Here is a 26,078-nt window from a genome sequence, read left to right on the forward strand (position 1 = left end):
TGTTGAAAGAAAAAAACTGCCACCCAAAATACTCTGTCTGGCAAAGTTGTCCTTCAGAAGCGAAGGAAAGATAGAAAACATTTTCCAGACAAGCTGAAGGAGTTCAGTACCACTAGGAGTGTCTCACAAGAGAAGTCAAAGGGACTTCTAGGATTTATTTGTTTTAGAAAGAGAGAGTGAGCAAGCGGCCTGGGCAGAGGGAGAGTCTGGAGCAGACTCCATGCTGAGGGCCCAGCCTGACATGGGGCTTGATCCCACGACCCTGAGATCATGATCTGAGCTGAAACCAAGAGTCAGACACTTAACTGACTGTGCCTCCCACGCACCCCCAAAGGGGCTTCTTGAAGCTGAATGAAAGGATACTAATTTAGTAACAGGAAAACATATGAAAAGATAAATCTCCTTGGTAAAGGTAACCATATCATTACATTCGGAATAACGTTGTGATGGAGGTGGATTAGCCACTTGGAAATTTCGTAGGAAGGTTAAAAGACAAAAGTAGTAAAAATGACCATAATAATTCGTTAATGGATGCACTAGATAAAAAGATACCAGTTGTGACATCCAAAACATAAAATGTTGAGAGGGGAGTAAAAATGTAGAGCTTTAGAATGCATTCAAAACTGAGTTATCAACTTTCAATAGACTGTTACAAATAGATTTTACGTAAGCCTCATGGTGACCACAGAACAACAACTTGTAGGAGACACACAACAGAGAAAAAGAAGTCGTGGCATACAACTACAGAAAATCATCAAACCACGGAGGAAGAGAACAAGAGAAAAAAAAGGAACAAAGGAAATACAGAATAGCCAGAAAAACAATTTTGAAAATACGGGCGTACCTATGCAAAATTACTTTAAATGAAAATAGAATATAGTCTCCAATCAAAAGACCTAGAGTGACTAAATGGATTAAAAAAAAACAAGCCCTGTCCAGGACCTACAGCGCCATATGCCAACTGAAATAAGGCGGACTGAGAAAGACCAATACCTGATGATTTCACGCCTATGTGGAACCTTAAAAGCACAATAAATGAACAAACAAAAAAGCAGAGTCGGATTTATCAATACAGAGAACTGAGGGTTGCCAGAGGGGAGAGGGATAGGGGTAACAGGAAGTAACAAGCTTCCAGTGATGGGATGAGTAAGTCATGGGAATAAAAGGCAGAGCACAGGGAACAAAGTCAATGAGAGAATAGCATTGGATGATGACAGATGGTAGCCACAGTTGCGATGAGCAGCACATAAGGTACAGAGAAGATTGGCGGCTATGTTGTACACCTGAAACTGATGGGGTAGTGTGTGTCTTTAACCTATACTCAGAGAACCTTTAAGAACACCCATCTGTATGCTGCCTCTGAGAGACTCACTTTACACATAAGCACACATGCAGACTGAGAGTAAAGGGATAGAGAAAGATAGTCCATGGAAATGAAACTAGAAGCTGGGGTGGCTACACTTACATCAGACACAATAGACTTTACAACAAAGACTGTAGTAAGAAACAACAAAAGGCGCTACATAATGATATGGGGTCAGTCCAACAAGAAGATAGGACATTTGTACATATTTATGCACCCAGCATGGGGGGCACCAAAATACATAAAGCAAATATTAACAGATCTAGAGGGAGAAATTAACAGTAATAATAGTAGAGGACTTCAACATCCCACTTTTCAATAGTGGGTAGATCATATAGACAGAAAATCAGTAGAAAAACACTGGACTTAAATGACACATTAGACCAGAAAGATATGACAGATTATATAAACATTCTATCCAAAAACAGAGAACACATTCTAAAGCACAACTGGGACATTTCTCCAGGGAAAGATCATATGTTAGAGACCATCAAACAAGTCTTAGTAAGTTTGAAAAAACTGAAATCAAGCATCTTTTCTGACCACAATGGTCTGAAACTAGAAATCCGTTACAAGAAAATAGGAAAATCCGCAAATGGGTGATTAAACAATATCCTTCTGAACAACCAGTGGATCAAAAAGAGAGAAATAAAAAAAATACCTTGAGACAAATGCAAGTGGAAACAACGTAACCAAAAGCTATGGAACCCAGCAAAAGCAGTTCAAAGAGGGAGTTCATTGCAATAAATACCTACATCAAGACACAAGGAAAGTCTCAACTCTCAGCTCAAGGAACTAGAAAGAGTCCAAAGTAAATGGACAACATCTGCAAATCATCAACACAATAAAGGATGAAAATCATATATAATCATCTCAGTAGAGGAAGAAAAAGCATTTGACAAAATTCCATATTCATCCATGATAAAAACTATCAGAAAGTGGGCACAGAGGGAACATACATCAACATCATAGAGGCCATATATAACATGCCCACAGCTAACATCATATTCCACAGTGAAAACCGAAAGCTGTTCTTCTAAAATCGGGAACAAGACAAGCATGCCCACTCTGAACCACTTCGATTCAACATAGTATTGGAAATCCTAGCCAAAACAATCCCATAACAAAAAGAAATACAAGGCTTCCAAATCATAAAGAAGAAAAATTCAATTTACAGATGAAGTGTATCATATACAGAAAACCCTGTAGACTCCACCAAAAAACTGTTCGAATAAATGAATTCAGTAAAGTTGCAGGATACAAAATCAATATACAGAAATCTGCTGTTTCTTTAATAACGAACTATGAGAAAGAGAAATTAAAACAACAATCTCATTTACATCAAAAAGAAAGAAAATACCTGGGAATACATTAAATTAAGACAGTGGAAGACCTGTACGGTGAAAACTATCAGACACTGATAAAAGAATTTGAAGAAGATGCTAAAAAATGCAAAGATATTTTGTGCTCACGGATTAGAAGAATACTGTTAAAATGCCCATCCTACCCGAAACAATCTACAGAGTTAATGCAATCCTTATCAAAATTCCAATGGCATTTTTCACAGAAAGAGAACAAACATTCCTAAAACGGGTCTGGAACCAAAGAAGACCCCCAGTAGCCAAAGCAATCTTGAGAAAGAAGAACAAAGCTGGAGGCATCATGCTTCCTGATCTCAAACTGTATCACAAAGCCACACTAGTCCAAAAAATGTGGTATTGACAATTAAAAACAGAAACATCAACGGAACAGAGTAAAAAGCCCAGAAATAAACCCATGCATATATAATCAATTTATTTACAACAGAGGAGCCAAGAATACAAAGTGGGGAAAGGGTAGTCTTTTCAATGAATGATGTTGGGAAAACTAGCTATCCACATGCAAAAGGATGAAACACCACCACTATCTTATACCATATACAAAACTCAAGATGGATTAAAGACTTGAACATAGAACCTGAAACCGTAAAATTCTTAGAAGACAAATAGGGGGTAAACTCCTTGCCATCCATCTCAGCAATGACTTCTTAGATTTAACAGCAAAAGCAAAGGAAACGCACACAAAAATAAACAAGTAAGACTCCATTAAACCGAAAACATTTGTAAATCCTGTGGTAAGAGAGTATTACCCGAAATATGTGAACTTCTGTAACTCAATAGAAAAAAAAAAAAATCTGATTTTAAAATAGAAGAGCTGAATAGACATTTTACAGTGTTTATGTCCAAAAGGCACATGCTTCCTGATCTCAAACAGATGGCCAAGAGGTACATGAAAAAGCACTCAACATCACTAAATCGTCAGGGAAATGCAAATCCAAACCACAATGAGATTTCACCTCACGCCTGTTAGAACGGCTAGTATCAAAAAGACAAGAGATAAAAGGGGTTGGTGAGAATGTGGAGAAAAGGGGACCCCTGGGCATTATTGAAGGACTAGAAATTGGTGCAGCCACTATGGAAAACAGTATGGAGGCTCCTCAGAACATTAAAAGTTAAAGTACCACATGATCCAGCCATTCCAGTTCTGGTACTTATCTGAGGGAAGCATAACCACTATCTCAAAAAGATATCTGCACCCCCATGTTTACTGCAGCATTATTTATAATAGCCAAGACATGGCATCAACCTTAGTGCCCAGTGACAGAAATGGATAAAGAAAATGTGATGTACATATTCAATGAAATATTAAGCCATCAAAGAGAATAAAATCCTGCCATTTGTGACAACATGGATGGACCTTGAGGGCATGATGCTAAGTTAGAGAACAATAAACACATGATCTCACTTATATGTGAACTCTTTAAAAAAAAAAAAAAAAAAAAAAAGGAAACTCAGATACAGAGAACCAGATTAGCGGTGGCCATAGGCAGGGGGTGGGCAAAATGGGTGAAGTTGGTCAAAAGGTAGAAACTTCCATTTGTAAGTAATTTGGGGGAGGTAATGTACAGCATGGAGACTATAGTTAACAGTACTGTATTGTATATTTCAAAGTGGCTAAAAAAATACACAGCTATTTTGGTGGTGAATGTTAACTACACTTATTGTAGTCATCAGTTTGCAATATGTGCATATTTCAAATCATTATGTTGCACACCTAAAACTAATAGAATGTTGTATGCCAATAAAAATAAATATAAAAGAATATTGGCTACTAATTTCAGTATCTTTCACCATCCTTCAACACTGGCCAGCCAACCATCAGCATCATCATTGGATACCAAAATATATTTAAAAACTTTGTACACAAAGCAATTTTATGTCAAATTGAGACCAGCTGCCCTGAAGCATAATTTTTAAAAGTGATTAAAGCCACATATCAAATACTGGATACATTATTTTTCTTTTGAAAAACTGGAGAAGGGCAGGAAAAATAGAAGTAATAAGGTAATCATACATCATTTTGGAAACTGATTCAAGACAATATGATTTAGATTAGTAATCCAAAGAAAAATAATGGGCATAGTTGCTTATATTTACAGCCCCCGTTTGCAGAGAAAATAATTTTTTAATACATAGCTCCTATTTCATAAAGAGAAAAGTAGTTTGCTTAGGTGTCAGCAAAATCACAAGAATAAGGATTTGGGGGTCTTTTTAGCATACGCTACATTGGTTCTGGCTCAAGTCTGTTTGTTTGTTTGTTTGTTTTTTAAGAGAGAGAGATAGCACATGATTGGGGGTGGGGAGCAGAGGGAAAGAGAATCTCAAGCAGGCTCTATGCCCGGCACAGAGCCCGACACAGGGCTCGATCTCACGACCCTGACATCACGACCTGAACTGCAATCAAGAGTCGGACACCTAACCGACTGAGCCACCCAGGTGCCCCTGAAGTCCCTTTTTAAGCAAGTAGAACCATTATCATTTCAGTCTCGGAATGGGAATTGAGTCAGATAGGATATCATCGCTTCAAGTAAGCCTAAAACCACGGTGAGTTTCAGAAGACTTTAAAGAATATCTTGCCCACAGCAAACCACTCCATTTCTTTTTTTCTCAGATGAAATGGTGTCATCTCACTTCTTTTTTCTTCACTGAGCAGCATCTCATGTTATGCTACATCAGGGTACTCTTTTAACTTGATCCTGTCTTATTCATTTTTTTTAAATGTTTCCGTCATTTCGTTGGACCAACTTCAGACAAGCTGTGGAGGCTATGGTTATGATTCAAAAAGGATTTCTGGGGGGCATGTTTGTGGCAATCACCTTGGAGTAGAATCTCATTGAAGGATTAACATTAAAGTACTGTCATTAATTAAGTATGAAATCCCTTGACCATTAGCAATTTGCTATTCGAGCAGGCAGTGAATTGGTGAAGTAGGAATAAGGGCTGGCCAAATTCCTAGTGTGTACAGTTGGGACTGAATATTTTCTTGTTAAATAAATAGGTTTTTTTTTTTTTTTCTGGGGGCGGTGAACTTGTGGGCACAGGTATTATTAGAGTTAAATACATTGCTGGGTTGCCTGTTGTAGCTACACATCAGTATATGATTAGAAAACCCATAAATATTGGTTTCTTTCTGGTTTGACGTCTTACAACAGAATGTATCGGTCACCTATTGCCGTGTGACAAAATAATTACAAAATTCTCCAGTTACATATTTCTCATTTACGCATGTCTTGGTTGGCTGGAATTCTGCTGCAGCTCATCTAGGCTTGACTCCAGGTTGTGGGTTGGGTTAGGTCTCTTCCGCCTACCTCATCCTTCTTGGATCAGCAGGCTGTCTGGGCAATGTGCTCCTTTTAGCACCTAGGCACAAGAAGACAAGCCAAACCACCTAAGGACGTTACAAACCTCTCCCTCTATCTGCTAACGTTCCATTGGCCAAAGCAGGTCACATGACCTGGTCCCAATTCCTGCATGATGGATGCATACTCTCCCCAATACTTGGCCACTCCGTTTTGTCTACACTCACCTTCTTGGTGTTTGAGCAAGCCAGTCACACTCCCCTCTCAGAGTCTTGGCATTTGCTGTTCTCCCCTATATATACGTGGGTCACACTCGTGGACCTTGTGAGACTTACAGATGATAGATTGTCTGTAAAGATGAACTTGGTTGATATCATTAAGTTTATGCTTTCAAGTTTGATCCTTGAAATAATTCAGGTAGAGGAATGCCAGTCCCATCACTGAACTGTGTTTGAATCTTAACACACTACAATTCAGTTCCTAGAGCTCCAGTATGATGTAATTAAACTGTCAGAAATTTTAACATGGTTGCTCATGAATGTCTCTGTTGGTTCTGATTTATTCTGTAAGGCATACTATTGCTAAAGCAGACTTACTGCCATTAAAAATGCCTCATGTTCCACAACTTGGCAAAATTTGCATCCATAATGGAACAAGGAGCTATAATCATCCCTGCAGTTGTCAGGATTCTGTTCCTCCTGGCAATATTTCATTCATTCCAACCTCACCAGATAACGGTGCTTTAAACTCACAGGAAAAAAGAAACTAAAGATGCTCTATTTCATGTTTTCATTTCTAGAGGCATAAATAGAAGCAAGTCGTGTGTGTGTGTGTGGATTGGTAGGTAGATACCGCAACTTCTTTTTCTATCTTGTGATCTTAACTTTTCAGCACTTATTTCTTGTCCTTAGTATTTGAAAGAGGTTTTCTGTGGTATGTTACCATGAGACTCAAAGACGGAGAGGTTTTCTGTCTATCCTAGGTCCGTAAGCCCTCCACTGTAATGATGACATTCAGCCTTCTCTCCACCTCGGATGCGATTTTTGTCTTAGTGGTGAACGTCACATCAAGGATTCCTTTAGCTTACACTTTTAAAAACAAAGATGAGAACTTATTAATAAATGCAGGACTATAATCACAGATGAAAATCCAAGTGGCACCGATGAAAGGAAATGACAAGCATACTTAAGTCATTAAATCACTGGCTGCCCAGTCATTTCCAAGTCAGATGTGAACCTGAGGTTGTCCTTAAGCATTTTCATTACTGTTGATTTGCCAAAGCAAGGTCTTGTTTTCGACAGAAGTGACAATGTACTGAACAAATAGAGCTGGAAGTTAATATTATAAAAAATTAGTTTCCAGAGACCTTCAGAGTTCAAAGTACTTTTGTTTCCAGTGAAGAAATTTGTCCCTTACTGCAAATGCTGTTTGAGGTGTGTCTGTAACACATCCTTCATCAGTAGAGACACACAGATCAACAGAATCTACAAGTGGACTCCCACTCCCAGAGGAGGACCATCCCTCCCTGAATTCCTTTTTGTCCAAAACCTCCTTCTGCCCTCACATAAAGAGTTTCTCAATCATGAAGAAAAAAGTTTCCCCTTGATAAGCCTCCAAAAACATGATGATGATGAAGTCGCCCCATGTAACAAAGAGGAAAGGAACCTTCCTCCACAGAATCCCCCATATCCACAGTCCTTTGAAACTTAATCTTTACCTATCCCATTAGACTTCAAAGGTACTTGAGTTTTGTTTGTATTTGTGGTTAAATGTCAAAGGAAAGAGTGGGGAAAACACCTCTGTGGTTGCCACTCCTTCCGTACCTTCATCAAGTGAGGGCAAAATGTCACATACTCACTTCCTTTTGTGTTGACGAGACACACTGGAAGTTTCTAATCGGTTTTTTTTATTACAAGGGAAAAACGGTTCACGTCTACTAACGGGGCATAAGAAACTTACGTCAACTTTATCTTAACTTCTGGAGAGAGACACCGTTTTCTTCAAAGACAAGGGCATAAATCAATCCCTGCATGGAATTCTTCTTCCCGTGAAGTAGTCATTCCCTAATTATTCAGCCTTGATGGGTTAATTTTATTTGTGCTATTTCCGAGCAAGTGGAAATGAATTTATAATGACTTTTTAAATGTGATCGTGGGCTTTTTCCTCTAGTTTCTCTCTGTTTTCCTTAAGCGTAACGTGCCATTGTTTGTGCTTGCTTTCGTTAAGGTGAGGAAGACCTGCTCAGTCCTCCCCAGGACACAAGCGCAGGGTTAGAGGAAGTGATGGAACAACTCAACAACTCCTTCCCTAGTTCCAGAGGTAAGCTCCATGATGTGCAAGTAACTCAAGCCTACTGGAATTAGGCCTCCCGTTTCCACACCCAACTAGCCTGTGTATTTTCCGTGTTTAAATGAGCACGTGCTGACAGAGTGCCACGTGGGGATCGTTGTGGGAAGCGGGTATCTTTCAGGGCTCAGTTCTGTTTTGGATGACCAAATTGACTGGTTTGGGATTCTCGTTGAATTCAGATACCTATAGAATTTAGATGCCTCTAGAAGGAAGAATATTATTGTATACCTTTACTACCTTTGTGCATTAGTCTGAAGAGTTAATTATGAGATCGGTTTTACTTAAGAGCAATGATGCTGTGACTTTGAGAGACAAAGAACTTCATGCCCTGATGGCACCTTTGCCTGGGACACACACACACCACACGATACAGTGAAATCTAGAACATGTCTAGTATACGGTGGTGGTGGGGACTTGGACTTCTGCTGCCCTTGATATTTAAAAATTGTATCTTACCCCATTATTTAAATATAGGTACAATTAAATCTTTATATACTAGTCTGTTGTTGTTGGTTTCACTGCCATAGATGGAATACGATCTTTGCAAAGAAAGACATTAGTAATATGAATGCCCTTATTGCCCGCCATACCTTTGCCCGTGTGTATTTTTCCCCTCATATAAAAGCAGCATTTTACCCCACTAGCCAGTATGAGCTTCACATGTCTTAGTTCATCCAAGGAGGTTTCGCTCCCATTGTTAGCACTTTGGAATATTTATGTTCATTTATTGCTCTGACATAAAACAGAGTCACTAACCCACCTGCCTTGAGTGAATAAAAAGAACGGCAGCAGCCGCCTATAAGCAAATGGAGGGAAAACCTAGACAAGCCAAAGGGGAGAACACAAGTCTTTGTGGCCAGTGACTGGCACCCCTCATGGGCAGCCCCAGAGGGAAGGGCGGCCAAGAGTCTGGCTATTTGTTCCTCTCCATAAGAGCAATGAGGAGGCTGTCGGGAGTCATGGGTTTTTCCTATCTTTCTGTTCCGTGTCAGCTAACAACAGCCGTTTCCGAGCTGCTTGATGTATGAGCAAACACTGTGTGGTGCTCATTAAAAGCAGTACCGTTCTCCTAGAGCGTTGCTAAGGAACCATCAGGGAAGCTAATTTTAAATGTCTGCACCAGCCATGTTTTCACTGCTGAGTGCCTCTGATGTGTTGATTTTAACACCTAAGAACCTTCTCTGTCTTCCCTCCACCCCCACGTCCCCCACCTGCCACCCTCAGTCTCCATCACGACTCTCTCGGCTGTCTTCTCTACCCGGATGCCATGGTTCAGGAGAAGACCACGTGCTGGTTGGACAGATATCAGATGCTCTCCCCTTTCTCCTGTCAGCTTCTACGAGCGCCTACTATGGTACTAGTGGAGGCTTAGGGATGCAAACAAGGACGGCCCGATTCCTTGCCTTCAAGGGGCTTATGGTCAACTGAGGATGTAGATTTCCAGAGTTCCCACTACAGTATAGTATTGTTGCTGTACTGGACAGGGCTAGGACATGAGTGAATCTCAGAAGCACCCTTTGACCTAAATAGGAGGGGTTCACCTTAGGCACAGCAAGGGTCTTCTTCAAGATGACACAGCTAGAACTTTGGGCCCCCCATGTAGCACATAGTTCCAGTGGCCCCAGCCTATCCCTTGAAGGTCACAGATGGATACCTCATCCCAGCACCTTCACACACAAGCTTGTGTGCCTGCTCTGTGAGAAGTTAGTGGCTGCCATGTTGACACCCTGGGCTTTGCTTTTCTTTTCTTTCCCATCTGAACAACTAGAGTATAGCGCATAAGAAGCTACAGCACGGCTCGTGACTCTGCTCGTGACCCATCCTCATTATCTTTAGGGGAAAGGTCTTTGCGCCCTCCCCCTGCATCCCCCTTATAGTCCCTGAAGCTGGATACCACATGGGTATGGAAGAAGCCACCTAGAAGAGGAGAAGGAGACTGCTGATATGTTTGGCAGTTAGCATCTCTGATGTTAAATTCACTTGTGTGATGTTGATTTACTTATATGGAAACTTGGGGAACTTCAGGCCACCTGGATAGTATTTACTAAATCCACACTTACGGAAGCATACCTTCCCGAGTGCTAATTTGAGTTCTCAAATAGGGGATAAGGAGGCTTTGTCTGACCAATTCCATTAACTGAGTTCCTACTTCTTCAGCCTACTACTGACAATTTATTTTCCTGAGGAAAACAATCAGGATCTGGCTATTCTTTTCTGTGATGCTATTACCTTGACACTTTTTTTTCTTTTTTTGTTTAAACTACTTCCTGACAAATTAGGCCTTAAAATTGGGCCTTTACTATTCTGCACCCAATTCCAATGTGTGGGAGCTTTTCCCACAGCACCAAGCAATTCCGACACCAACTGGGTGCCCTAGAATCCAACTCATTTCCAGACACCCGTCTACCTGGAGAGAGTATCAGAGTCCACAGCTTGAGGGCTCAGTCCCCCAAGACCACCCCCACTTTACTTCAGAGACCAGTTGCAAGACCAGTTTATTGCCTGGGCTCCTGACCCCCATGCTAAAGACTTAAAGGTTCCAACGACCCCCTTTCTTCAGTTCAATCACTTTGCTACAGCAGCTCACAGAACTCAGAAATGTTTTCCTTACCAGATCACCCTGTACTCTGAAAGGATAGAACTCAGGAACAGCCAGATAGAAGAGATATGTAGGGCAAGGTAAGGGCGGGGGAGGGTGCGGAGCTGCCTGCCATGCTCCCTCCAGGTGTGCTGCCCTCCCAGCACATCCATGTCTTCACCAACCTGGAAGCTCTCCCTGCCCAGTCCTTTTGGGTTTTTCGGGAGGCCTCGTTGACATGGGTGTGATTGATTAAATCATTGGCCATTGGTGATTACACTCAGTCTCCAGCCCCCCCTTTCTGTCTCCTGAGGTCATGGGGGTAGGGCTCAAAGTTCCAACCCTCTAAACCCACAGTTGGCTCCCCTGGCACCCAGCTCCTAAGTGTGCCTATGCGTTTTCCAAGACTTGCCTCATTAACATTACAAAAGATACCTTGCTGCCTCTTTTCACAAGAAATTCCAAAGGTTTTAGGAGCTCTGTGACCTCAAAGGGGATTAAGACCTAATATATATTTCTTAATTCTAAATCACAATCACAATCACAATTCTAAATCACCCTTTTCTCCTCAAATTCAAATGGATAAAAAGTCTCATCGTTGTAAAAATAGAATGAAAAATATATAGATGGTAGGGTTTAGTGGGAGCATCTTACCAATCGGGAGGTATGTTAGGTTGATATTAAACAGAAAATTTTGAGTCCCAAACATCTTAGGCTTACAGACCATCCAAAAAGGAAGGGCCCTGAAAGGTCCTTTTAGCATTTCTGAGGACCCAAACTGTGGCTTTTGACCTTTTGACCATTATCCATGCCAGGAGAAACATTTTACATCTCAAACTGGATTAAGGATATAAAATACATTGTGTGTGTGTCTGTGTATACACACACATGTATATACCCACCATGTATGTACGCCACACATGTGTCTAGTCACATACACATACAAAGATCAGAAACAAAAGATTCGTGAACCAACACTTCCTATCTCCAATTAACTCACACTGTTTCTCTATTTTATTTATTTAAAAATAAAATGCCAGTTGCAACCCACTTAGTTGATTTTCAGATCCAGTGGTTTAAAAAAATACGGATCTGACTGATCTCGGTTTTCCTTGCCCAGGTGCACATCTTTTTTAAAAAATTACATTTTTTTAAAAGTTCCACCATGGAAGTTGTTTCTGCCAAGACCTTCCTAATATCTCAGCGGACATCGTGCTTTTAATCTAAGTCTGCCGCCCATGTTCCCATTGCTGTGTTAGAAAGAATGAAGTTCACAGTTGCTACAGCTGTTTCGGACAGCTGTTTGAGTAACTCAAAACAGATGTCAGAGCCAGAGGTCTGACATTTAGTGGAAATGTGCTATTAAATACCACCTCATGGTTTACTTAACTCTGCTAGATAATTGCCCACAGAGGAAAAGACTTTTTAAATAAAATATTATGCTTTTCACACATGTAAAGTGTATCAATAGGGAAGTTTTGCATTTTAAATGTACAACTTTTTTGTTACCCTTTGCCAGTCTTGACTTCAGGCTCAAGTCCTAAGGTATCAGCTAATCTTCCCCTTGCATTTTCACTCCCAAGCCCCTGGAAGCCAGAAGCGCCTTATTCATGGCCATTCGGCAAGTTAAAATAAACCCCTGATCTTATCTCGCTGGCCTTGCTAAACTGTTATCCAAATTAATAAAGGGGTTGCGTGCTCCTCCCTCTAGTGAAAAACTGCTAGCCAACACTGTCCTGCATAATAGCCCCGATAAATTACGGGGTGTTCAAGGCATGAATGTGCGTGTGTTTAGCTTTATCTGATACCTTTCCTGATTAATCTCTAGACAAAGTTATCTGCAACCACTTGAGGGATTTCAGTGGCTCACTATATATTAAACACAGAACATTAGCCAATTTCTAATCTATTTATCTACCAGTAATGTGTCCCTCTGTCTATAAACATATGTAAAAGTTGAATTCCACTGTAATAAAAGTCATTTTCTACTATAAGGCACTTTCTAAATCTCCACCCTTATTCTATAGGAACAGTACACGGGTAGAATGTGTAATAAACGTATTTTTAAAATAAACAATTTAAGTGACTTGTCCCTATGTCTGTGATAGTTTTGCATTCTGACAAAGGTATTTTCATATGTATGTGCATTTACAAAAGAAACGCTTCCATAGTCAGTGTGGTATGGTATTGGCTTCTCTAAAAGTCAGGTGCCACTGTATACCAATTAGTGAACACTAAGATCCAAGATAAGCTCTTAGTGCAACAGGACAATTCAAAACACAGCAAACGGTGCTTTTCTATTTCTATTGTCTGTACAATGTCTTACCTAGTGACCTGTGCCATATTATTTTTCTCCCCAACATCCATGCCATCCTCTCTCATATGACCCCCCCTCTCCATAAAGCCCACAGACATTCTGTTAACTGCCTCTAAATTAGCCACCCAACAGCAGTGCAAAATGTGCCGTGTTCTAAAATGCAAGTCTTATCTGTGGTTCTTTTATGGAAGAACTGCATCAAGACAAGATCACGTGTCCCCTTTCGGGAACCACTCTGTTTCCTGTCAGCTTCCATCAATTTTGAGCTGTTATTCCTTTACACCAGGGGCCAACAAACTGTGGCCCAGGAGCCAACTGTGGCCCACTACCTGTTTTTAAGTCTTGTTAGAACCTAGCCACCCCCATTCATTTACACATTGCCGATGGTTGCTTTCTCACCCCAAGGAGGGGGTGCTTGTGGCAAAGTTGAACAGTTGCTATAGGGAGCGTGTGGCTTGCAAAGCCTAAACTGTTTACCGTCTGGCCCTTTACTCAGAAAGTTTGCCGACCCCTGCTTTACGCTGTCGTTCATTCTAGCTTGTTCCGTCCATACGGTCATACACTTCTGGGTGCCAATCAACTTTCAGCTCAACAAAACTGTGCTTTTGAATGGACTTGTGTATTTATGTCCGTGTTCACCAGACATCATACATGTTTCAATCTTCAAAGTATAGCCATTAGAATCTTCTTTCACTTGTGATAACATAGAAATTCTAAAAAGGGACTCATTCTTCCTTAACTTTTTCAGTTAGTGAACAAAGATTAAGAAGCTACAGCTACCACCCCCCCACCCCCCCACCCCCCCGCCCAAAACAGTCATGTCCTGAGATTCTAACCCTGAATAATGAATCATCTCAAGTTCCTACTGCCTGAGGAAACTTGACTTCTCCAGGCCTGACCACGCCCTGTATTCAGACACAGGGCTCCCCCAGCCTATTTCCTTCTCTTGATTCATTTCCTGACAACATACCCACATTGCCAGATGGACACCCTAAGTGAAGGTCGAAGGAAACTCATTTCCAAAGAATGTATTCATGAAATAAAACTTACCTGGCACTTGAAGCTTTTATTACTGGTAAAGAATGTTTTTAAGTGGCGCAACCAAAATAGCCTCTGTTTTGTCAGTACAGAAACTAGTCTGCGACAGTAGAAAATACTGTTTAACGTTCTTTAAACAAAAAGCAGAACTTCCTTTGGTACTGTGGTAGTGAGCTCATCGGAACCCAAGTGACGACGGCGGATTTTGAAAGAGATCAGGATTAACGTGGCTCTGGAAGGCCCACTGTACGTGAAACATGGCTTCTGAAGAAGTACCCGAAACAAAACCCAAGTCATTTGCTGCGTATTTGGCAGTGGCCAGTGGATACTGAGCTCGAATACGGCTTGGTGTAGAATAAAGACATGTAACCTTTATCACTCAGGGAACCACTAATGACATTCTGAAACTAAATCATACTGCTTTCTAACAACACTCCTTCCTGAAGCTCTTAAGTTTTAAAAATAGACCAAAGTGTAAGCCAGAACAAGTTACCAGCCCTTGGCACGCAACTTAAAGGGTAACGGGCAAGGCCAGGTTGCCGCAAACACCAAAGGACTCTTGACCGTGGTCTAGTGGCTACCTGACTAATTCAATTCAACCAGCATTCATCAGCATCCCCTAGTATCGAGGTACAGGAGGTACTGGGGACACAGAAGATGGGTAAGCGATATATGGGCCCCGGCCTCAAGGACCTCACAGTCTTGTAGGGGAAGGGAATGAATTCTATGAGACAGTGTAACCACAAAATAACAAACATGAAAAAAGGACTTGATAAAGGAGTGGAAAGGAATGGATGAGTAATTCATGCTGGGATTCATCTGAGCTATTAAGAATGAACTGATGTTCTCCTCCCTCCCCTTTTTCCTTTCATCTGGTATGGGCCTACCACTGGCAACACCCACAACTAAGGAGCCAGTACCCCTTTTTCTCTCTTTCCCCTGGTTTGAGGAGCATCATGAATATCTTGACCATGCTTATATGATCAAGCATGCAGTTTTTATACTTTTTTAAAAAGATTTATGTATTTCAGAGAGAGAGGGAGTAGGGGGTGGGCAGAGGGAGAGGGGAGAGAGAATCCCAAGCAGACTCCATGCTGCACACAGAGCCCGACGCGGAACTCGACCCCGAGACCCTGAGATCACGAACTGAGCCAAAACCGAGTGTCAGACGCTCAACCAATTGACCCCCAGGCGCCCCTGCAGTTTTTATACTTCTAAGAAATCTGACTCACTTGGGAAAATTCAGAAGGAAGGAAAAGAGGGAGGGAGGGAGAGTCCTACTTAGAAAACCTTTCAATGTATCCTAGAAGTTTTAGACCCCGAACTTGAATTGTGAAAGATTGCTTTGGAATAGTAGGGCCATACTTCTTTGGTCTGGACGAGCAGTCCTCGCATTGTTCCAGGGTGCTTTAGTCCTTGCAGCCGCTGAGCATGGGGGGCCCTGGGGCGGGGGGAGTCAGGAGATGCTGTACAGGGTCTCCCACAGCTCTATTTTTATCTGCTCAAGTCAGAGTCTGAAAACCAGTATTGCACTTGAAGGCCCTGGTGATGAGAGGAAATTGCAAGCCCCAGACATGCTAGGTATGGTCAGAGGTCCCTAGTGTTCTGTCCAATTATAAATATTACCATAGAAAACTTGACCAGAACCTGCTTTTCAAAAATAAATAAATGCATACAGTCGGAGGATTCGCTAAAATAAACAAGGCCAGTGGGTCTTTAGCCATCAACTCTCAAGGTTCCTGGTATCTGTTGAATTAGGAGAAGGAAATTGAGGGTTCGTTCCTGGATCTGTCTCTGTGGCTTGCCCCTTAGTGAGACTCATCTCCTTCCCCTCCTCTTTTTTTTTTTTTCCTATTTTCTCAAATGCCCCCAATCTCATCCTGGGCATGCTCAGCTTCTACCAGATAGAAGGAGTTCTCCCAAGGGGGTGGAGTCCCGCCTCTGTGGCGTTTCGCCTTATATTTGGGGTGCAGACTTTTGGCACACACATCCGTTCCTGTTTATGTTTCGGTGTATTGTCCAGCTGAGAGTGAAGAGCTTGAGATTTTTGGACATTAAGCTTGAGGTTCTAAAGTTGTCCTTGAAAAACAATGCTCAATTTGTCAGATTCCTCCGCTGTACCAGCTTTCATCCAGTTGAACACATGAACTCTATGGATTCTGTAAGTTATGTCTCCTGGATCATGTTACCTGTTTTACACTGATTTTAAGTGTATGTAAAGGTTATTTGACTGGATGTGTCCTTCGGGTTTGTTTGTTTGTTTCTGGTTGTTGTTGTTGTTGTTGTTTTTTCCAGAAGGGAATAAATGAATTGTCATCTCAACCTTTGTTTGGTAAAAGCAGCAAAATTGGTATGAAACTGTATATTTATGCATTTTTTTTTCCTTTCTGATATCTCTGCCTCTTCCTCTCTCCATTATTAAAGGAAGAAATACCCCTGGGAAGCCAATGAGAGAGGTTAGTGAGACTCAGGCTCACAGCCACGGCTTCTGTGTGTCTCATCGCGCTTTCTGTGTTTGGCGTTTGTGTAAGAATTGTGTGTGTGCACGCGCATGTATGTACTACATGTGTCATCATGTCAGGATGGTAGTCACCTCTCCACTTGCAGCTCATGAGGAACATTCTTCAAATGTTCATTGCCATTGTCATCACCATGACGATAGGACCAGGGGTTGGGGGAGCAGGAATCTCTATAAAATGGCAACCCTTGGTAGTCCCTAGGTTGTTAGCGTGCAGTTCATCATCTGTTGCCATTTGTAACGCAAACAAAACCCTCAACGTAAATTTAGCCTCGAACAGAACTGAGGAGTCCTCAAGTTTCTGTGTACTTTCAGGACCCTAGCATTTTTCTGCCAGTGCCCTGGGTTTTTTATTCTTCTGGAATGACTTCATTTTGTTTTTATTTTCTTTTTTCCTCATTCCTACACTCCTTTCCCACTCCAGCTAACATTTTTTTTTTGAGCACTTATTGTGCCAAGCACGGTTGTAAGCACTTGCCATCTTTTTCATGAGGTAATCTTCATGCCAAACCTAAGAGGTAGGTACTCTTATTAACCCCATTTTACAAACAGGGAAACTGAGTCAGTGAGAAAGTAAGCAGTGTGTTCAAGGTGACAGAGCCAGAATTTGAATCCAGGCAGTCAGGGTCCAGAGCCACACTCTTCTGAATTGCCACCTGAGAAAATGGTGTCCAAAAGGCTCGCATCACGTCAGCTAGCCCTGTAGAAAAGCGCTCTGTTCTCGCTTGACCTTTGGAAACCCGGATAGAGCATAACAAGTCAGGGATAAAAATTGAATGTTGGAGTCCTGAGGGTGTTTTTAAGTGCCTATTTGTGGGGTAAAAGGGGGTAGGGTACAGTATTATCACTGAATGTGGTGTGAGGTTTTTTAGGGAAAGCTGCTGCGTACTTTTATCAAAAAGAGCGTCTGAACGTTCAGTTACCTCATCAAAGGACTAGTAGATGACAGAGTGTTGAGTGACAGCCCGAGGGAAACCAGCTTGTCCTTACCAGGAGTTTAGCGTGAAGGATGGGAGAAGGAAAGCTCTTCCATGGGTGGCCGTAACATCTATCCTGGGAGACGGGTTGGACGGGGAGGGAGTGCGGACATGAGAAGATTCTAGATCCGCAGCAACAGGCTAGACGAGAGTAGGCTCAGATTCATTTGAACATAAGGAGCCATACCGAAAGTCTGCCAACACCAGGCCAGGCAAGTGTAATGACTTTAATGATCCTTTAATGTCTGCACCAGTGCTCTCTTCCAAGGCTTAGGACACCGGGGTCCTAGGGATTGGGGAGGGGTAGGCTGGGAGGAAAAACACAGGAAACCTGAATTGGTGAAGCAGTGAATGCTCCTGACAGTTTGCCTGGCTCACGTACTTCTTATGTGAGGCTTCTTGGGTTCATTCTTATGGTAAGTGTCCCTTACAGTTTCTCTTACTGTCTTAAAAAAAGCTGCACCTTAATTGTGACTGCCCTGAACATGTTTCTCTCATGCACAAATCTTAGAAAAGGCCCGCCCGTGTATCATTCAAGTCACAGAGGCCTTCGGAAACTTTATTACCTGAGCCATATTACAGTCCAGTTACGTTTCCAGAAAACCCAAGAATCAAAGTGATTTCTTTTTGTTGTTACAAAAATTACCTCAAAGTTACAGTAGATCAGATAGTTTTTCAAAGATTAAATTATAGAGAAGAGAAACACAAATTTCACTGCACCACTCCAGCTTTGCTGTGGCCAAGTGAATGCTAACCATTTATTTGGGGACTGTACTTTAAAAAAACAAAACAAAACAAAAAAAAAATAGAGTGCCAGATTGCTATTTGAGGTCTTGGGTCTCAGCCAGAAAGTCCCCATTCCAATCACTGCGGAAAACAAGTCCCTCAGGCAGCGGTGGCCTGGGAGACTAAACGTGTTGCAGTTCGCGCCAACTTGGAAAAACATAGCACTGCCCTAATGTTCAATGCCTGGCGCCTTTGTGCTCAACAATCCTCGCTTAAGAATGGATTAAACAAATACTTTCTATAGGTGCATTTGGGCCTGATTTGGGCCTGAAGCCAACGGCAGACGCTTCTCGGTGCCTGTCACAGTCATAGTATGAGATTTTAATTTTGGCTTCAGAAAAATCTGTCAGATAAAATTAATGACCTCACTAATGTTCTGCCTCACACACACAGATCACAGAACCAGGATACAAATCTGTTTTCTGTGTCCATATCACACTGCAGTTTTAGGCCTCCAGTGGATTGAGTTATGATTCTTTGGGGCAGTATTTTGTCAAAGAGATAGAATTTTTTTTTCCTGGCTCTAATGCAAACCTCCATGAAAAACATTGCCATCATTCTTCTGGTGAAACAGGTATCTGTGAATAAAGTAACCAAAGGCATACTCTAGATGTGGTGAGGGGGCTCTGAAGGTTCTTTTTTCTAGCACAGGGAGAGCCTGAGGTCATTTGTGAACATTTAAAACTGTCCAGACAGGTGAAAGGCCACCTCACCTTTTGTGGGAGGGTGTGAGGTGTATTAAGAATAATCAACCTTTCTATTACCTAGTCACTTTTTAAATAGCAGATACCCCTAGAAATGATGCCTCTGGAGAGTCTCAAGAATTTTCCTTCTGGGTAATAACACCATTTCAAGGAGTAGAAGCAATGCATTCACTTGTGAACTGCATGCCACATTCCCCAGCACACAGGTTTAAATAGGTACTTTTTGATTATCATCAATAAGCTAATGGGAAAAATGAGTTCTTCCCTGTTCGGTTTAGGTCTTGTAATACATTCTCTACCTCCCTGGTAGACTCCACTATAGCTAGATGTGGGTGATGAGAAATGGTGTCAATTCTAGTCAGGTATCAGGTTGTCAGGGTCTTGGGTTTTGTTTGTACTGGCTTCATTAATTGCTGCTAAGACAGCAAGTCATTAAAAATTTGCAGGTCATCCACTCGTTTCCAGTTATGCACGAATAATTGGGTAGATCTCCCAGGGTTGCTGGGCCGTCCAAAACAGATACAAAGGAAGCCCTTTAGCCTGGTGGCATCAGGTAAAATAGGGTGCTCTAAGGAGCAGCAAAGAACCTACTGGATCCTCCGGTGGTTTCTGTGGTTTAGAAAAGCCAAAGATGATTTCAATTCTTCACTGAGGGCTGCCACGCTCCCGGCCCACTCTAGGAGTAGAACAGCTGCTTTGTTCAGGTTTTAAACTCTTTGCCATCTCAACCAAAATCCCACGTGATTTTTTAAAACCTAACTAGTTCTCACTGAAACTCTTTGCGCTGATAAAGCTCAACAAGATTTACAAACGTGATCACCTTTGCGTAAATGGCCGAAGGGTGTGAAACTTTTAGTGAGTCTTAACTTGATCTGACGCCATCACTGGATAAGTGCCTGCCTCTGAACCCTCTTCACACCCTCTCTCTTATGTACTGAAAAACGGTATGGCTCTTGAAGTAAATACTAGAACAGAATTCCTGCCCCAGTCTATCTTTAATTTTTACAAGGATTTTAACAATTATGAGAATCCATAAAGTTGATACATGGCAAGTTAGTAATAGCCTCGTAAAGCATTTTTAGTTCCAGGGGCAGTACTCCAAGAGCAGGGAATGATTTAGTAATGTCCAAGAATTAAAATTAGCCATATAAAAATATGGGACATATAGGAAAAGGCAAGTCATAAAGTAGGTTTCAGATCATCTTCCCCTAGATCTGAACTCTGCCACCGAGTAGCAGGGACATGGCCCTGCTTTTGGGCTCCATGCTGGGGGATCAATGTTAGGTCATGTCACATTATTATTAAAAGGCTCTTCGGAGAGTTAGCCCCCATTTAGGAGGAGAACAAAAATGGATTCACCAGATACCCAAATCCATGCTCTGCATATAGGTCATATGGTAACTGGGCTGTGGAGTCATTTAGAATGAAGAGTGATTTTTCTGAGGTAGCTTCCAAATTTCAATGTTAATATACAAAAAGGTTGCTTCAAGAGTTTGTTTTTTCAACTCAAGTAAAAGCAGAGAAAAAACAATCTCCTCCACCGTAGCCTTACACGTGAGCTGGCGGCTTGAAAGAGCACAGAAGTGAAGATCCCGTGTCGTGGTCATGGTGGCAGTGATGAGAATGGTGATGACAATACATGGTGGCGCTGGCAGTGGGGATAGGTCTGGGGAGAGGGGCTGATGATACCGAGATTCGAGTCCAAGGGCACAGTAAGTCATCTCCCACGACAGGGCGGGGAAGGTCCATCCCACCGGGAAATAGTCCTGTTGTGACGGGAACCTTGTGCTTCTCCGTGGAAGCCTCCGGCTAGAGGCTTCCATTGGGAAGATGAGTGCGCTCTCAGACACTTTCCCACTGAAATGACCACAGTAGTAGCCTGACCCGGTAGTAAGCTGATACTAACAACGTGGAATGGCTTCATTAACAAGGCTTTGCTTCTTTCTGGAAATGGGGAAACAATCAAATCCTATTGTGTAGACCCTCGGTGCAGCTTCTGTGTTGTCTTCACCTAGAAGTGGGGAAGGATCTCCCAAACGGCGAAGAGTCAGGCTGATGTAATCTGCACCTAGTGTCACGTCTCTCTTTCTCTTTGTTTTCCAGGACACAATGTAGGAAGCCTTTTCCACTTGGCAGATGATTTGGGCAGAGCGATGGAGTCCTTAGTTTCAGTCATGACAGATGAAGAAGGGGCAGAATAAATGTTTTACAACTCCTGATTCCCGCATGGTTTTTATAATATTCATACAACAAAGAGGATTAGACAGTAAGAGTTTACAAGAAAAAAAATCTATATTTTTGTGAAGGGTAGTGGTACTATACTGTAGATTTCAGTAGTTTCTAAGTCTGTTATTGTTTTGTTAACAATGGCAGGTTTTACACGTCTATGCAATTGTACAAAAAAGTTATAAGAAAACTACATGTAAAATCTTGATAGCTAAATAACTTGCCATTTCTTTATATGGAACGCATTTTGGGTTGTTTAAAAATTTATAACAGTTATAAAGAAAGATTGTAAACTAAAGTGTGCTTTATAAAAAAAAGTTGTTTATAAAAACCCCTAAAAACAGACACACACACACACACACACACACACACACACTTTGAGGCAGCGCATTGTTTTGCATCGTTTTAGCGTGATATCCATGTGAAATTCATGGTTTTTTCTTTTCTGGCATAGTAAAGATAGGACTTCCTCTAACACCACCAAACAACTACATCACTTCGCTCTTTTTGGAATCGGTGACTGAGTGGGACTGGCTGTGGGTTTTCGCTTTACGCATCTATATGTCTAGAAGTATGTAAATACTGTAGGTATATAGATTAAATAGATCTGACTTTCTAGAGACCTTTTAAACGTTTTGTTCAAATGATCTGGCCGCTTCCTAATGGAAAGAGATTGCTTCTGGTCACCCAGGCTTACCTGCTTTATCTAGAAGGAATTTTCCCTGGAGCCTGAAACCAGGAAGCAACTACCACACTAAGACATTGTCTGGGGCTCCAGATGTTTCTCATTTGGAACTTTCCACTGACAGCTATGGTATTGCATTTTTGTAAAAGGGACAATGAATGAATACACAGGACTTACTGCATCCAAGTAATCCTTCAGTTGATACATTCAGCTTCCCGCGACTGGCAATGCCACCATCTACATGTAATGATGCTTCAGTGGAAGTCACGCCACCAGAAGACATTTTTAACTCCCCAGACAGTAAGGAGGACTTCCTGGTAGGGTCGGAGGGCTGTGGATTTGCAGCCAATTCCGTGGGAGGGAGGGGGCCGCTCTTGAAGTAAAGGATTGGATGAACGTTCATAACCATACATAGAGATCTTTGTAATTACAGTGAAATCACACTCTTCCCTCTCACAGTGAAACAGCAGTGGGTATTTGAGGGGGTTTTGCTTTCTTGCTTTCTTGCTTTTTTTAAGATATTTTTTTCCCCATTGCAAGGAGTTTTTAAATGCCACAAGACTTCACTTCAAATAACTCTTGGGAAGAGGTGTAAGACAGCCTCAGCATGCCTCTTAAATAGTCACCCAGAAGCCCATGAGCTTTGTTTCCCCACTTCCCATTTCTCTACAGGTAATTACACGCAGGTTGGTTTAAGGCAAAACATAGATGGAGTCACATGTTCCAAAGGGTACTCCACTCCTTGCTGCTGGAGGAGGAAGGTTAGAGACACAAACAAACAAACACCGTGCAAAGAGAATAACCCAAGAGGACTAACTGGTAGGAGCAAGCTTTACTCTCGCATCTTCTTAGCCTTTCATTTGTTTTTAATCATCCATTCGCTAGAAATCACCCTGTGACCCCATTATTTTGCAAATCTGTTACCTCTTAGGTCAAGTGTCATTAACTTTTGCACAGTGGGTTTTGTCTATTATTTTCTTAATGATAATTAACATCCACCATGGCTTCTCATGCTATTTCTACCTCACTTTGGTTTTGGGGTGTTCCTAATAATCGTGCACACCTGATTTCACAGCTTCACTACTTGTCCATCATGTGAACATTTTTCTCCATTTTTCCCGCCATTGTCATTTCCAAAAGAAAACCCAAAGCTCTAAGGTAACAGAATGACAAAGATTTGGTTTTAGTCTTGCATTTTTTTCCTTTATGCGACACTGGACTTTTTCTTTCCCCGCGGATTTTTTTTTTTTTTAACCACGATTAAAAACAACGGGTTGTGTTACTTCCTACTAAGCAGTTTTAAGTTTCATTCTAAAAGCAGAGGTAAATAGAGTGCATAATTTTGTTTTAATCTTTTCATTTTATCTTTTAGACATTAGTTCTGGAATGAGTCTGTCAAAATATTTGAATAAAAACTGAGAGCTTTATTGCTACGTTTTAAGCATAATTTGGACATTATTTCGTGTTCTTTATAACCACCAAGTATTACACTGTAAATCATAATGTAACTGAAGCATAAACATCACGTGGCATGTTCTGTCATTGTTTTCAGGTACTGGGTTCTTACTTGAGTATCATAATATGTTGTGTTTTAACACCAACACTGTAACATTTACTAATTATTTTTTTAAACTTCAGTTTTACTGCATTTTCACAACATATCAGACTTCACCAAATATATGCCTTACTATTGTATTATATTACTGCTTTACTGTGTATCTCAATAAAGCACGCAGTTATGTTACAAAAAAAGTGTCGAGTACAGTACTTTGTTTTTAATTTTTAACTAGGTAGTAACATTCATATGGTTGACGGGTGAAAAATCGAGAAAGCCAAGTGGTGAAAATACCCTATTCTCACGTCATGCACACAGGCCTGTGAGCAAATGTCAGTTTCTTGTGTCTCCTTCCAAACAATCACGATCATGAAAACAATTACAAACACACGTTCCTACTTTTGTCCTTTTATGACACCAGAGCTAGATCTCTTTCTGTGCACCCAGCTCTATACCTTGCTTTTTTAAACTTAAGAATGGACTCAAGGGACCCAGCCATTCTTAATTATATCACAAGAAATGTTTCCATCTTGATATATAAAATGCTTTCTCCTTTTTTTTTTAATAGCTGCATAATATTCCAGTGTAGGTTAATGGGATACCACTTAAGCTGTCCTCTTTGGGGGGACATGTGGGCTGTTTTCCGCCTTCTGTGACAAACAGTACTGCACATCTTTCATGTCGTCTCACTTGTGCCAAAATCTTATCTGTGGGATCCTACAGGTGAGGTTTCTGGACCAAAAGCGGCAAGTGTGTGGAGCTGGGGGAGATCATTTGGGTGCAGCAATAGTCACAGTGCTCATTTGGTCTCCTGTTTCAGTCCTCACAAGTGGATGAATTAACCAGTATGCAATTTACATTTGCTTCTCAAGAGAATTCATCACTTCCATTACCGTTCACAGCACCAAATCTGAGGGGCAGTTGGAGCAATAGGAGTCTCACCTAAAAGGATACCTCAGAACTGGTTCTGGGGAGGCTAGCCCTAACCACACAGAAGTCATGATCGGCACCAGAGGGAGATTCCCCGGGAGATCTCGCCCCTGCCCTGCTCTGCTTCTGTCCTAACCGCAGAGGAGGTGAGGCAAAGGAGGAGCCGTGTCAGTTCCCCTAAGGAGGGGTGATCTTTGCCTCTGACCACGATGCATGGACAGGAGTTCCCCAACTGTTCACACCCCAGGAGTCCAAAGAAATTATGAAGTCCATTAGGTAAAGTCTATTCTAGTGATTCTGGGAATAAGAGAAGAGGGTCAAGCTCATCAAGAATGATAACTGAGTATGGCATCTCTGCTAGGAATCACCTGCTCAGTTTCTGAAGGTGGGCTGATGACACCGGCCCAAGCGACTACAGTCATGAAAGATGGCCCCTGAAGTCCACATACACCAAGACTACCTCTCACCGTATTTCAATCCATCCTGGATCCCGCCCTGCCATTCCCCAAACCTGCCTTTGCTTGAAACACCCTGACTGGCTGTTCAGATGGCACGAAACTAGTCACTGAGGAACCCAACACATCACCGAGGAACCCAACACGTCACCATGTCCACCACACCTGTGTGCGGAGGACTCTGAGGAGGGCGCTTCGCTTTCCATTCACTTGGCCCAGGTTGGAGGGGAGAGAATTATTTCAGTCAAAATGTAAAATGGATCAAGCTGGTGCGGACTGTGCACCAGCAAGCAAAATGTGTGTTTAGGGGAAAGCACCCAGATGAAGGGACAGGTCCTGTGGAGTGGTGATGTGACTCCCTAAATTTGTAATACTCGAATGGCGGAATGAATGCCAACATAAGCACTGGCACACACGCAGACACTTTCCTTCAAATTAAGTGTAGCAAGGACACGAATCGAATTCTTTCCCACAGTAGCATGACTACTAGAGTAGGAAGTTCTGCTCTAGTAGACCAATACATTCTCCATCACTCCATGGACAGCACAGTGCTGTGATCTCACGGACTTACTTGAAAATATGACAGCAGCAATACATCAGACTTTCCATAATAAACAGTACTGTGTGTGTGTGTGTGTGTGAGAGAGAGAGAGAGAGAAGTTTGGGGATGTTTGAGAGTGGCTTTTTTTTAAGACTTTATTTGAGAGAGAAAGAGAGAGCACAAGAGTGGGGGGGTAGGGACAAGCAGACTCCCCACTGAGCAGGGAGCCCGATGTGGGGCTCGATCATGACCTGAGCCAAAGGCAGACACTCAACTGACTGAGCCACCCAGCTACCCTCTGAGTGCCTTTCTTATACAGCAAAGATTATATATAGTAACATAAGGCTTAAATTCTATACCTACGTATACGTATGTGCA

At 41.8% G+C, this 26,078-nt stretch overlaps 1 protein-coding gene across 4 annotated transcripts in view; it reads left to right on the plus strand.

Annotated features, from left to right (window-relative positions):
• The window catches only part of DMD (dystrophin), a 1,674,912-nt gene extending 1,651,015 nt beyond the window's left edge, over positions 1-23,897 (plus strand). For all 4 annotated transcript variants that reach the window (XM_088028834.1, XM_088028835.1, XM_088028836.1 and 1 more), the window contains 2 exons: positions 8,268-8,360; positions 21,412-23,897. In XM_088028834.1, the coding sequence (XP_087884960.1) occupies positions 8,268-8,360; positions 21,412-21,509 (191 nt within the window). In that variant the 3' untranslated portion in view covers positions 21,510-23,897. The remainder of the gene's footprint in view (positions 1-8,267; positions 8,361-21,411) is intronic.
• Positions 23,898-26,078: the final 2,181 nt, after the last annotated feature.

This window comes from Eumetopias jubatus, unplaced genomic scaffold (assembly GCF_037043125.1).
Source record: "Eumetopias jubatus isolate StellerSeaLion01/CBP00866 unplaced genomic scaffold, mEumJub1_p1.0 scaffold_11, whole genome shotgun sequence".
NCBI lineage: Eukaryota > Metazoa > Chordata > Mammalia > Carnivora > Otariidae > Eumetopias > Eumetopias jubatus.